This window comes from Petaurus breviceps, unplaced genomic scaffold (assembly GCF_028583685.1).
Source record: "Petaurus breviceps papuanus isolate PSGF00001 unplaced genomic scaffold, PetGlider_PUasm1.0 128, whole genome shotgun sequence".
NCBI lineage: Eukaryota > Metazoa > Chordata > Mammalia > Diprotodontia > Petauridae > Petaurus > Petaurus breviceps.
Window position 1 is genome coordinate 6,005,188 of NW_027185664.1, and position 14,129 is coordinate 6,019,316.

The window sequence follows — 14,129 nt, forward strand, 5'->3', positions numbered from 1 at the left end:
TATATAAGTAACCATTTCAGGAAGTAGCCTGCCCCTTTCTTTCTCTGTCAGATATTTCAGGGATTCCTTAGTGAGTCTTTTGTTATCTCGTGTTAACAGTATTTTAAATTGAACAAAAGATTGTGGGTCACTTGTTGAGAATTTGGTTCAGGAGGGGAGTTTGAGCTGGGGAGTGTGGGTTCTTGGTTCTGTGAATAGCTCACTGTGTTACTTGGAATAAGTCACTTTATGAACCTAAGCCAGTTTCCTCATCTGTAAAATGGGAAGGTTTTACTAGTTTGTTGGGGAGTGTAGAAGAGGTAGGAATCAGTAGGGTTGGGGGTCTCATTTACTAAGTTTGTGTATTTGGGGAATTATTTGACCTCACTGGGCTGCAGTTTCTTCATTTTTCAAAAGAAGGTTGTAGTTGAGATAACTTCTAAATACCTTCCAGTTCCACTCTCTGAGCCTGTGATAAAGGAAATTGATTTCTAATCTATTTAAGGAGTAGACAGAGAACTTATCTTTTTGTACTTGTAACTCAACATGGAATAGTAAGAAAAATGCTCAATTGGTTATCAAGAGAGGGTTCTAGACTCAGCTCTTCCTGTTTGTGATCTTGACCAAATCATTTAATTTCTCTGAGCCTCTGTTTCCTTTATCTGCAAGATAAGGAAATTGGACTAGCTAAAGCTGAAAGATACCTAAGATTTAAAATTCCAGAATTTACTTCTATATTAGGTATACTATGTTGGTTTACTCAGGTACCTATTATATATGGTACTGTTAAAATTCTTCAAAATAATACTCACAATTGGTATATAAACAGATTTCTAGTCATTTTTGTACAGTTTTCTCCCCCAATAAGTTTAACTATCACCAGGCTCTATTGGTCAGCAGACTGACCCTACTTGGTAATGAGGGCCTAGTGCTGACCATCCCATGCCCGGCTATCACTGAACAAAGGATGCTTTGGGGTCAGCTATCATGCTCTCTGTAGCTCTCAGACAGAGAGCTGCTTCTACTCCCTGGGCCCTTTCTGTGAATGGGAGCTCTGGCCTTGTTAGTCAAGGCTGTGGCTTGTGAATTTATTCAGGAAGAATCCTGTGACTTCTGGTGACTCCACCCACTGAGAAACTCTGCCTTTTTACCCTTTGATGCTAGGTTTTAATGGAATTGAATCATATAAGAATGGCATATTGGAGTTAAAATTACTGAAGCATGGCTTCATTGTACACAATTCTTGACTCATATCCTTAGAAGCAAAAGCCATGAAAGCCAAATATTTAAAACAATCACCACATGGCAAACTCTTTTTGCCCATAGGCAAGCCAAGCAGAACAATAAAAAGACAGTCTGCACACTTAGATTCAACCCCACCCATTATCTGTAGGCAGTGGCTATAAAAACTTAGGTTTAAAAAGAACAGAGGTGGGGCAGCTAGGTGGGCACAGTGCATAGAGCACCAGCCCTGGAATTAGGAGGACCTGAGTTCAAAATCTGGCCTCAGACACTTAACACGAAAAAAACTAGCCGTGTAACCCTGGGCAAGTCACTTAACCCCAATTGCCCTCCAAAAAAAAAAGAACAGAGGTCGGGTTCTTAGTTCCAAGCCTGTGCCTCCTGCTCCTACAGGAAAGGAGTAGATTTAGCAACTCAGCTCTGTTCTGTTATTTGCATGCCGTGCCGGAGGGCTACATCAGCTCCTGCTGCTGCTGCTTTTCTGCTCAATTTTCTCCTTTACACGAGCAAATTCGGAGGGTGAGTGTCTCTGTCCTGTCCAGAAACTGGGGAAAAACACACAGCTGCCACAGCACTATGACCCCGTGTGTCCTTCTCAATGCTTGCTGTTCTTTTCAAACTTTGGTGTTGGCCAGGCCCTGTGTCACTTCTCTCAAACCAGGAGTGAGGAACCAGCAGCTTTGAGACCACATGTGGCCTTTGAGGTCCTTGGGTTCAAACTTTTCATTGATTCCAAGCTTTATAGAAAAAATCCTTTTGTTAGGGGGATTTGTTCTGTGCAGTTTGGGTTCAGTCCAAGGGTTGCACTTGAGGACCTAAAGGGGCCTCGAAGCCACAGCTTCCCCACCCCTGAATTAGGCATTCTTATTCCCTTTTTTCCCACCCCAGGATCTTCCTCTTCTGTCATACTGTCACAGGCTCATATCTAAGCAGACATTGGTGAAGAGATGGATGGGGATGGGGGGGATAGGGGAGAAATATATAACTAAGGGATACCCTGTTACATCCTGGTTCAATCCATAGTTATTTTCCTTATTGTGCTAGGAATAATTCTGCTCTATTTTGCATTGCCTTGCCAAGATAAATATACATCCAGGAGCACAGCAGCCTTGGAATAAGATAATAAAGTCTCAATAAGATGATGTGCCTAAGATAGCATTTTAAACTTTCCTGAGTTTAGTTCCTAGAAAACTTTAAGTTTAAAACTCATGCTTATTTTTTCCCCAGTGCTCTTCTACACACAAGGAGGGAAAACCAGAAGAACAGAGCTGGGGTTTATGCAAAATTCTCTCCTGCTGTGAATGAACCTTTCTTTCCAGCTGGTGGAAACCGTGCTTTAATCATCACTGGTTCCTGGTTGGTATGTATCTTTGAATTGTAGAGAGCAGCCACGTGGATTAGTTTTCCCTTATCTATTTGATAAATTCTCCAATGTTCATTTGAGGCATCTAAGTGGGACAGTGGATAGAATACTGGACCTGGAGTCAGGAAGATCTTAGTTCAAATTAGGCTACAAGGAAGAGGTGCCAGAAGGCACCTTCCTTGCAGAAATCCAGAAATATGATGACTGTAGAGTATTGTCCAGAATAGCGAACTTTGTTGATATGTTGGTTACTTTTGTCTCTTTTTTTTTAAACGTTTTACAGGAGATGTATCTCTGGAAGGGAGTTGGGAAAAGGCATAGAGTACAATATGTTGATCATATAAAGACAAAAGATATTAATGATTTTTTTTAAACACAGGGAGATTTTAAACAGAGAAGAGTCTGTATGATTAAGAGGATTCTCTCCAGGGGCAACTAGGTGGTGTAGTGAGTAGAACACCGGCACAGGAGTCAGGAGGACCTGAGTTCAATTCCAGCCTCAGACACTTAACACTAATTATGTGACTTTGGGCAAGTCACTTAACCCAATTACCCTGCCCTCCACCCTCCAAAAAAAAAAAAAAGGATTCTCTCCCCAGGCCTGAAGGCAGTATACTCTAAGAAAAGAATTATTGACTCAGATCATTCACTCTTTTTTTTAAATGCTTTATTAATTTCTGATTTACATCATTAATTTCTGCCAGATTTTGAGTTACAAATTTTCTCCCCATTTTCCCCTACACACCACCGCAAAATAGCAGTCCCACAGGATATCCCCTTCTCCAATCTGCTCTCTCCCATATCTTCTCCCATACCCCCTTGGACTTTTCCAATAGGGCATTGTGGATCTCTATGCCCCAGTGCCTGTATGTCTTATTTCCCAATTACATGTAAAATAGTATTAATAATAGTATATATGTACTCTTAAACATTTGTTTTTAAAACTTTGAATTCCAGATTCATTCCCTTCCTCTCTTGTCACCCACCCTTACTGGGAAGATAAGCAGTTCAGTATAGGTTGTACATGTGTAGCTAATGCAAAACAATAACATAATAGATATATTGTAAAAGACTGACTATATTTCCTTCCTTCCTATCCTGCTTCCCACTTGTTCTATTCTCTACTTTGATCCCATCCCTTTTCAAAAGTGGGTGCTTCCAACTTCCCTCCCCACAGCCTGCCCTCCCTTCCATCATCCCCTCTTTCATTCCCCCCTACTCTCCTATAGGATGAGATACCCTATTTAGTGTGTATTTCATTCCCTCCCTGAGCCAAATTCAATGAGAATAAGGTTGACCCATTCCCTTTGGCCTTCCTATTCTTCCTCTCCATTGTAACCATTTTCCCTTGCCTCTTCTATATGAGATAGTTTACCCCATTCTGTCTCTCACCATCTCCTCTCATTATATTCCTCTCTCACCTCTTAATTTCACCTTTTAAGTATCACCCCTTCCTGTTAAATTGGTCCTGTGCCTCTATCTATGTCTACCTGTAAACATATATACACACATTCACATATGTATTCATATGCCTGTATAACCTCAGATATAGACATATATATATATATATATATATGTATATATATATATATTCCCTTCAACTATTTTCATACTGAGAAAAGTTTTATCAGTTACAATTGCTGCTTTTTCCATGTGGGAATGTTAATAGTTCAACTTTGATAAGTCCCTTATGATTTCTTTTCCCTGTTTACCTTCTCATGCTTCTCTTGCTTCTTGTATCTGAATGTCAAATTTCCTATTCAACTCTGGTTTTTTGTGCAAGAATGCTTGAAAGTCCTCTATTCCACTGAATGACCATATTTTCCCCTGAAACATGATACTCAGTTTTGCTGGGTAGGTGACTCTTGGTTTTAATCCCAGCTCCTTTGACCTCCGGAATATCACATTCCAAGCCCTTCGATCCCTCAGTGTAGAAGCTGCCAGATCCTGGGTTATCCTGGTTGTGTATCCACAATATTCAAGTTGTTTCTTCCTGGCTGCTTGTAATATTCTCTCCTTAATCTGGGAATTCTGGAACCTGGCTATAATATTCCTAGGAGTTTACTTTTTGCGATCTTTTTTAGGAGGTGTTTGGTGGATTCTTTCAAACTCTATTTTACCCTTTGGTTCTAAAACATCAGGGCAGTTTTCTTTGAGAACTTCGTGGAGGGTGATTTCTAGGTTCTTACTTTGATCATGGCTTTCAGGCAGTCCAATAATTTTTAAATTATCTCTCCTGGATCTATTTTCCAGGTCAGTGGTTTTTCCCATGAGATATTTCACATTGCCTTCTATTCTTTCATTTGTTTGGATCTGTTTAACATAATTTTGATTTCTCATAAAGTCACTAGCTTCCCTTTGCTCCATTCTAAATCTGAGGGAATGATTCTCCTCATTGAGCTTCTAAGATTCTTTTTCCATCTGGCAAATTTGGCTTTTTAAGGCATTCCTCTCCTCATTGCCTTTTTGAGCCTCTTTTGCCAATTGAGTTAGTCTGTTTTTTAAGGTGTGCGATTTTCCTCAGTCAGGCTGTTGACTGTCATTTCATAATTTTCTTGCATTGTTCTCATTTCTTTTCCCAATTTTTCCTCCACTTCTCTTATCTGCTTCTTAAGGTCCTCTATGGCCTGTAACTAGCTCATATTACCCTTTGAAGCTTTTGGTGCAGGAATTCTGACTTCACTGTCTTCCTCCTGTTCCATGCTTTGATCCTTTTTGTCCCCAAAATAGGAGTCTAATGTTGGAATCTTCTGTCTATTTTGTTTCCTTTGCCTGGTCATGTTGCCCCTCAGTTACATGACCCCTGGGCTTTTTGCCACAATCAACTCTACCATCAGACAGGGGAGCTTTCATCCCAAATGCTGAGGTTTTCTCAGTTGCTGGAGGTATTAGTTGGGTGCCCTCGCTAAAGCCTCCACATGCTCTGGCAAGGTGGTCACACACCCCAGGCTCCCCACCCTAGACTGCAATCCAGATCCAAGCAGGTTAAAGCAAGAGCGATTACCTTTCAGACTGGTCGCCTGGTCCCCCCACAGTCTTCAGGCCAGGAGCTGAAGCTGCTGCCTAGTGCCAGCTGAGCCAAGGCATCTAAGCAGCTTCTTTCCCTGGAGGCAAAAGCCAACTACTGGTCCCAAAGTCCACACTGCACTGACCTCTCACTTTGTCCTTAGCATCCATGTATTGATAAATCTGGAAATGGCCACAGCTGCTGGTGATCTGGAGTCCCTCCAGCCTGCGGCTAGTCAGGCCTGCCCTGGGGCTAAAACCTCTGGCTCACGCTGGGCTCCCAGAGCCCTGTGCTGGCCAATTCCTATCACCCTGCCCGGCTGTCCTCAGTGGGAGGTTAGCTTCTCTGTGTCATTTTGTGAGTTTGGTAGCTCCAGAGTTTATTCAGAGTCCCATTTCACATGGATTGGGGAAGGTGGAAGCTAGAGTCGCGCAGAGGTCGTGTTTCTACTCCACCATCTTGACTACACCCCCAGATCATTCACTCTTGCTTCTATAATTGTGGTCTAGTGTAGCAGATTCTTGAAGGCCAAGGTAGAGTGTCCTGGCTAGCTAAAGGCACAGCAACGGAACGTAGAACTGAACTCATATCAAGCCCAAGGATCAATAGGAAAAATTTTTAGGCAGAAGATAAGAAAAACCTGGGAAAGAAAAAGGCATCTGGTAGTGTAATTCAACCATGTCCATGAGTAGTGGCATTTTGGTTTGGACCAACTTGAGAGCTCAAACTCAGAACTAGAAAGCATAATAATTGGATGCAGGAAGTCATGTGATAAGGTGCTTGGGGTCTCAGGCTCAAAAAGACCTATAGGCCTGGACCAGAGGCAAAGGGGGAAGACTGTGATTAAGCCATAAAAACATGTGCATTTTGTCACACTGATATATTTTCCTTTTGCTACCCCACCTTTGTTCTTCCCACTCCAATCAGTCAATCACCAAACATTGCTTTAGTGCCAGGCACTCACTGTGCTGGGCATCCAAAGAGAAAAATGAAACCATCCTTTCCCTCAATCAGTTTACATTCTATGTCAGGGATGACAAACACATACACAGGGGTGCACACAAATTAAATATAATGTAGTTTGGGTGGGGGCAGGGTGTCCCATAATGACTGGGAGATCAGGAGAGACCCCATGTTTGAGTGAAGGCTTGAGGGAAACTTGATTCTAAGAACCAAAGGTGAGGAGAGAGTACGTTGCAGGTATTGGAGACTGCCAGGGCAAGGGTTTGGAGAAAGAAGATAGAATGTGAAAAGGGGTAGAAGGCCCATCTGGCTGACTCTTAAGAGTGTATGAAGTAGAGGAAGGCATATATAATAAGCCAGGAGGTTTCCCTTTTAGTGGTTTGTCGTATATTCCTTTTTCTATTACCTAACACTTCAGTGTGCTAGGAGGTCGGTGGGCTGTAAGACAACCATGCCACCTCCCTCTGCTTTGTTCCTTATTGAGACCCAGGAAAACTAGGGTAAGAGATAGCAAAGGAAGCTCTGTAGAATACATCAGCTGATGACCAGCCCTACATAAGTTGACAAGGAAGTGAAGTGGTGTTACAAAACTGATAGAAATTAGTAGTGGACTCCTTTCCAGGGCCTATAGCCACAAATGGTTATACTCTCTAGACATGGTCCTGAACTTTTTCCTAATAAAGACTTGCTTTTGATGTTCTTGAAGTCTTCTATTAACAGTGACAATAATGAATATTTTTCCTAATATTCAATGTCAAATTGAATATTAAAATAGAATATTAAATTTTAAATTTAATAAATGAATATTAAAATTTTAATAAATTAAAATATTAAAATAAAAATTCTTTTTCCTAATCCAGCCTCAGACACTTAATACAAAAACTAGCAGTATGACCTTGGGCAAGTCACTTAATCCCAATTGCCCTCCAAAAAGCAAAAAAAAAAATTCTCTTTTTTATGAACTTCATGAACATTCTATAGTCAAAAAAACCATAATGAATGAATAAGATCTTGAATCTCCATTATTTACAACTTTTTAAAAGTATATATTAAATATTAAATTTAATACTAAATAGAACCTAAATTCTGTTCTCGTCTGTATTTTTAAATGTTTCAAGAACAGCTCTCCTTTATAATACATAAGCATAGTCAGGTAAAACAAATGTACATGTTGACCCTGTCTGAAAATGTGTCTCATTCCTTTCTCTCAAGAATTGGGAAGTATGTTTCATCACCAGTGTTCTTGAGTCATAATTTGTTATTGTGTTATAGTTCTTAAGTCTTTAAAAGTTGTTTTTCTTTATAATGTTATTGTATAAATTGTTCTCCTGAATCTGCTTAATTCATTCTGTGTCAGTTTAAATTTTACCAAGTCTCTCTGAATCCATCCTTTCTGTGATTTCTTTGAGTATAACAGTATTCCACTATATTCAAAAAGGAAGATTTGTTAAGCCATTCCCCAGTTAATGGGCACTAACTATTTCTGAATAAGCTATTAATATTTTTGTACGTAATGAGTTCGTTCTACATGTCCTTGACCTCTTTGGGAGTGTATGTATAGTCGTAATGTTATTTGGTCAGAGGATATATTTCAGTGACTTTGGGGTTATAGTTCTACATTGTTTTAGAATGATTGACTCAGTACACACTTCCACTAATAGTGCATTAAGTTACCTTTTCTCCCATTGGCTCCTTCAAGAATTATCATTCTTCTTTTTTGTCATCTTTGCTAATCTGGCAGTTTTATCTACTGACATGGCTTCAGTCCTCATTTCCCTAATTCTCACTCCTTCTCAGAGTTCCAGGTGGACGTTTCCAGCTGACAGACATCATCTCGGTGTCCTTTCAGAATCTCAAACTTAGTATATTCCAAACTGAGCTAACATCATCTTACCTCCCAAAGCTGCCTTCTTCCTAATTTCCCTGTGCCTCTTAATGTCAGTACCATCTTCCCAGTTATCCAGGTTTGAAACCTTGGAATAATCTCACTACTGGCCATTCCCTGCATATGCATCACACTTTAATTATATTCCAAGTTCCTTGTGAGAAGGGAATATGTGTTAATAATTTTTATATTCCCCTCAGTATTTTATACATGAAAAGGTTTTGTTATATGTTGTTGAATGAATGAGCAGGCAGGATTTTCAAGATAAGAGGAGGAAGGTTTTGTTGGAACCCAGGATGGCATTTGTTATTTGCTCAAGAGCAGTTTGAACAAAGGCTTAGAGACTGGAGGAAAAACACAGGTGGAAAATGTAGAGAAATATAACCTGGCTGGAGTAGAGTTTATGTATGAGAGTTAGAAAACAGCACCCAGCAACAAGGAAGAGATATGAGAGATTAACTAGTTAGGCTTTGAAGTATGAAATTAAGAGTATGGCCTGGATAATTTTGGCAGTGATCCTGTGATTACAAGGTTGTGAAGAATATGGTTGGAGCAATACTTCAAAGATGATTTTTGAAACATTTATTGACAATGGAACACAGGTGGATGAAGTATCATAGGTAAAATGGCAGTAGACCAGATGGGAATTGAATAGGCTTGAAATGAGATTGGCAGACATTCTCTGGTTCAAAAGGTAAAAGACAGATTTCATCACTGGTAAGATTGGCTCTTTTTAAGGCATTAGGTTAGTGCCCAAGCCTAGCTCCCATTTTAGATACAAACACAAAGGGGCTATTGGGATTGTGGCCAGTAGCAAAGATCACTTCCTGGATTAGGTAGTCAGAGCAAAGTGAAATTAGGATTTTGAGATTAAGATACAATTAGAATGGCAAAGAACCAAGAGGATTTTGGGGAACCCAAGAGCCCATGAACGTCATTCCAACAAAAATGTTATATAGCCTCAACCTACCTAATTTAACTCCTGTCTGTAACATTTTCCCTCCTAGGCACAGTACAGATTCATGCTAGAAAACTAGCTGCCTTAATGGAAGATGAAGTCAAAAAATGAACTGTTGGGTGGCCCGTATTATTCTCTCAATTGCTTTTTATTCATGGGCTTTATTCTAAATTCTTTCATTCCTTCCTGTCTTCTCGTTCTTTTAATTTGATCTCAGTGTCTTAGTCTTGGTCTTCATTTTCCCCTATAGCATAGAGTTGTCATGTATCTTTTTTTTTCCTGCTTTTAGGAGGGGAGATGGCAGGGCAATTGAGGTTAAGTGACTTGCCCAAAGTCACACAGCTAGTTATTTTTTTTTTGTCTTAAGTTTCTGAGGCCGGATTTGAACTCAGGTCCTCCTGACTCCCAGGGCTGTTGCTCTATTCACTGCATCACCTAGCCGCCCCTGTCATATATCTTTTAAATTCTGTCAACGTTTGTATAGTTTTAATTATTGCCTTTTTCCTACTCCCTGCCCTTCATGTTATGGGCCCCTGTATTTTGCCCATCCAAGGTCTTTTTTTTTTTTTTAAGCAATCAGGGTTAAGTAACTTGATGAAGGTTACACGGCCAGTTATTTCTGGGTGTGGTGCTGAGTGTCTGAGCCCGGGATTCGATCTCCATGTCGTCCCAACACTGGAGCCGGTACTCTTACTCGCTGAGCCACCTGGCCGCCCCTAAGCAATTGGGGTTAAGTAACTTGCTCAAGGTTAAATGGCCAGGTGTTTCTGGGTGGGTGCTAAGTGCCTGAGCCCGGGACTCGATCTCCAGGTCCTCTCAACACTGGAGCCGGTGCTCTTACCCGCTGTGCTACCTGGCCGCCACAATCCAAGGTCTTTTTATCCACCTGAAGTCCTCCACTTTAAGGCTACTGCACATATGAGTTTGCCTTTGTACCATTGACCCTGATGTCATTGTCAGATAACAGTGGTCAAAGGTAAGCAAATTCTTCTTTCCTTTCCCTTTACTGAGTAGATTTGGATCTATTAAATGAGTAGCTTTTAGCAAAGTTTGAATAATTTTTTAATCATTTTTTTCTGACATCACTGCAATGGATAATTATAAAAGCCAGTATTGGTTATGTTTTTTTCCACTCTTGAAGATATGTTTTTTTCTATATCAACTGTGATTGAATTTGGGACCAGATTTGAGGTGGTTCCTAAGATAAATATTCTCCTCACAAAAATATCTTTATTTAAAAATGAAAGTATAAGATATACAGGGTCATAGGTGTGTAATGTTGTAAACGCCATCAGACATGATTGCGGTATTGATTGATTTTGCTAAACTAATTTTTTTCTTCTTAAAAAACATTTGTTACATGGTATGGCTTGCTAGGTGGGGAAGGGTGAGGAATGTGTTTGGAGATGAACACAATGTAAAAGCATGAGATAAGAAAAATAATATTTTTTAAAGCAAGTATTAGCTTTAAGTTATTAAAATAACTAAAATATGTACTTATCTTCTCTTAGTCCCTTTGCTGTTCTATAAAAAGATAATGTAAACTAAGGAAGGAGGCAGCGTCAATGGACAAGGCAGCTAAGTGGTGCCATAGTGTACAGAATGCTGAGCCTAGAGTCAGGAAGACCTGAGTTCAAAGGTGGCCTCAGACTCTAACTAGCCGTGTGACCCTGGACAAATTCATTTAACCTCTGCCTCAGTGCCTTATCCATAAAATGTAGTTAATTACAACACCCACTTCCCAGAATTGTTGTGAGAATCAAATGAGAAAATAATTGTAAGGTGCTTAGCACAGTGCCTGGCACACAGTGGTATGTAAACATTACCTATCACCGTCATCATCATAATTATTGGTTTTTTTAATAAAGACAAATATTTAAGTTCATGTGGTTTTTTTTTTTTCAGGTTCCTAGGGAGAGGTGATCTTAAAGCAAAGATCAGAGCTTTGTTAAATGTTAACCTTTTTCTCTCTGACACTATAGAATGAAATTCTTCTAGAAAAGAAGACAAAGAAAAATAAAATCCTGAAACTGAAATTCCCCAGGACAGAAGAAGAAAGACGAATGCGTACTCAGAGCAAAAGAAGACTGGAAGCTAACAAAGAACAACAGCAGAAGAATTTTGTTGACTTGGCCTGCGAGTGCAGCGCGGTCATCTGCTGCCGGGTCACTCCCAAACAGAAGGCCATGGTGGTAGACCTTGTCAAGAAGTACAAGAAAGCCATCACACTGGCCATTGGGGATGGTGCCAATGACGTGAACATGATCAAGAGTAAGTGACACCCCGAAAGTGGTTAAGCGAGCATGCTCTGAGAGACTGCACAGACTCCCAATGACAGGACGAGAAGATTGTTTTGGAGAATTCCTCATATTGTGAAGAGAGGCCTGGGTGCAGGGTAAATTTGGTTGTGGATTTATTGATCAAGCGTGCGACTGCCTGGAGTATACACTCAAATCAGGCAGCCCTGTATTGGGGTACAGACTGAGTTTATAAAGGTAAAAACCACAATTGGGGAGGGGAGCTAGCATAAGCAGTGACATACAGAAGCCAAGAACAGCCATTGGTTGGATCTATAGCTCAGGGCTAATTTGAGAAACACGGCACAAGGGTACAATGATGTGACCGGGGTCCTTCCTAGAACAGGGTGGATGGCACAGGGTGGAGGGCATAGCGGCATAGGTCGTGGAACAGGTCAGGGTCATGTTCTGGGTGAAGTGTGTGGGGGACCTTGCTTGGTCAGCATCCTGGGTGGGGGACCTTGCTGGGTCATCATCCCAGAACAGGGTGGTCTACATGGGATAGACTTGCCCCATGAGCCCTATGCACACTTGCACCATAACCCTTATATGAAATACTATATCAAGGCTTACTGATTTAGGGAAGTACTAATTCAGGAAAAGATAAGGGAGCAGGGGACTATGCCTTGGGTGACTCTTACCCAGGACTATGCCTTTAAGCTATTACAAGCAGTTACAGGGTTTAGGATGAAAACAGACAATATAAAGGGGCTTAATGGTGGGCTACAAATCAGGTGACACGTGATTTGGGTTACATTACAACACTAAATGTTAATTACCTAAGCTTTCTAACTCATGGAATTCAATACATTTCTTATGCCTTCTCAATGTAAAATGTTGAATTTACTTTTTTTTATACCTATTTTTCAAAAATATAATTGCTGAATTGTATAAACAAGATCAGTCTAAGAGTGCTGGTAATGAAACATACCTTTTTCCCTCTCAGTGAAGAGACCTACAGATATAAAATGCGGAATATACTGGCCAACATCATTTGGTTTGGCTTAAATGCTCTTTTTTTTTTTACAGTAGAAAGTTTATTAGGGCAGCAGTCTTTAGGGATAGTGGCCATGATATTTTTTAAAGGGCAATAATTAAACAAGTATATACAGATAAGTTTATCTAGATAAAATACTTCAATATGTGTGTATATGTCTAGCATATATATACATACATACAGTAGATATACATATGTGTCTGTATTATACACATACACACACAGAGTATATATGTATACATAAAATTTTTCACCATAGCGTTTCCTATCTGGAAACTTTTTAATTCTTTATGTGTCTGTTGGAGCCTCACTATTTATTATGAGACCTACTGTAATCTGAGTCACTTTATTTGTCTTTAAAATAAAGTGGTTGAATTGCATGAATCTTTCAAGTCCTTTCCAGTTCCAAAATGTTCTGATCCTATAAGTCTATAATCTTATAATTTGGGATGATAGAAGTCCATCTGGGATACCCAGAGGAATTCGTTACTGAAAGAGCCTCATTATCATCTCACCAAAAATATTGACAGTCCATAAAATACTATAAAATCATTTATTTCAGGGAAGTTTGGTCCCAGATCTTCTCAACTTTTTCAAAGATTGTCAGTGAAAGAACTGGATTGGAGAGAAATTACAGGGCTTTTTTCAGGCCATACAAAAAAGATAGTATAACTAGTGTTAAACCAAAGCCACCTCTACGATTTAGATTTCTGTTTTGTGATCTCATACTTACAACTACAACAGAGGTTGTTTATGAGCCAGCATAGGAGAGAGAGCCCTGACTCTGCCATCAGGAAATTTCTGCTCTGATCTTAGTTCTGCTACTCCCTGTATGACCCAAAACAAGTAATTCCCCATTTCCAGGACCTCAGTCCCTTCGTATATATGATGAGGTCTAAGGACCTGTCCAGTTCTGTGACTGTGCATAAACCAATTCAGAACTTGTGCCCGCGGTAGATGTTAGCTGGTCAAAAGTTTAAAGACTCGTTATTTATTACTGTGTTTTCCCTTCCAGTCTATTCGATGACTGATGCTTGTATCTCTTTCTTTTTCTAGAATCTTCTACTGCTGCTATTCTCTTTTCAATATGTATTCAGACTCCATTAGTTTCCTTGGCAAGACTCTGCTGTGTGATGTATGCATCCTTACAGTCGTCTCCTTGATTTTTGTATCTGCCTCCACCTCTGTTCTATTCTAACTCAGTTTTGTTTGAACTCTTTATTTCTGTCACTTCTGTGACATTTGTTACAATGACCAGGGTTGTTTAGGCCACACGAATGGTTTGGACAGTGGCATGGACGAGGCAAAATTATCAGGCCACATGTTTTCTATATTTGACTTTTCCTTTGTTTTATTTATTTTATTTATTATTTTATTGTTTTACTTCTTATTTTTATTTAGTTGATGTCCTTCATTTTTGACCTAAGGTAGAGATGAG

At 39.9% G+C, this 14,129-nt stretch overlaps 1 protein-coding gene across 1 annotated transcript in view; it reads left to right on the forward strand.

Annotated features, from left to right (window-relative positions):
• Positions 1-14,129, forward strand: part of LOC138171903 (phospholipid-transporting ATPase IC) — a 164,404-nt gene that overhangs the window by 133,965 nt on the left and 16,310 nt on the right. Inside the window, exons 21-22 of the mRNA XM_069101458.1 lie at positions 2,449-2,581; positions 11,380-11,668. Of these exons, the coding sequence (XP_068957559.1) occupies positions 2,449-2,581; positions 11,380-11,668 (422 nt within the window). The remainder of the gene's footprint in view (positions 1-2,448; positions 2,582-11,379; positions 11,669-14,129) is intronic.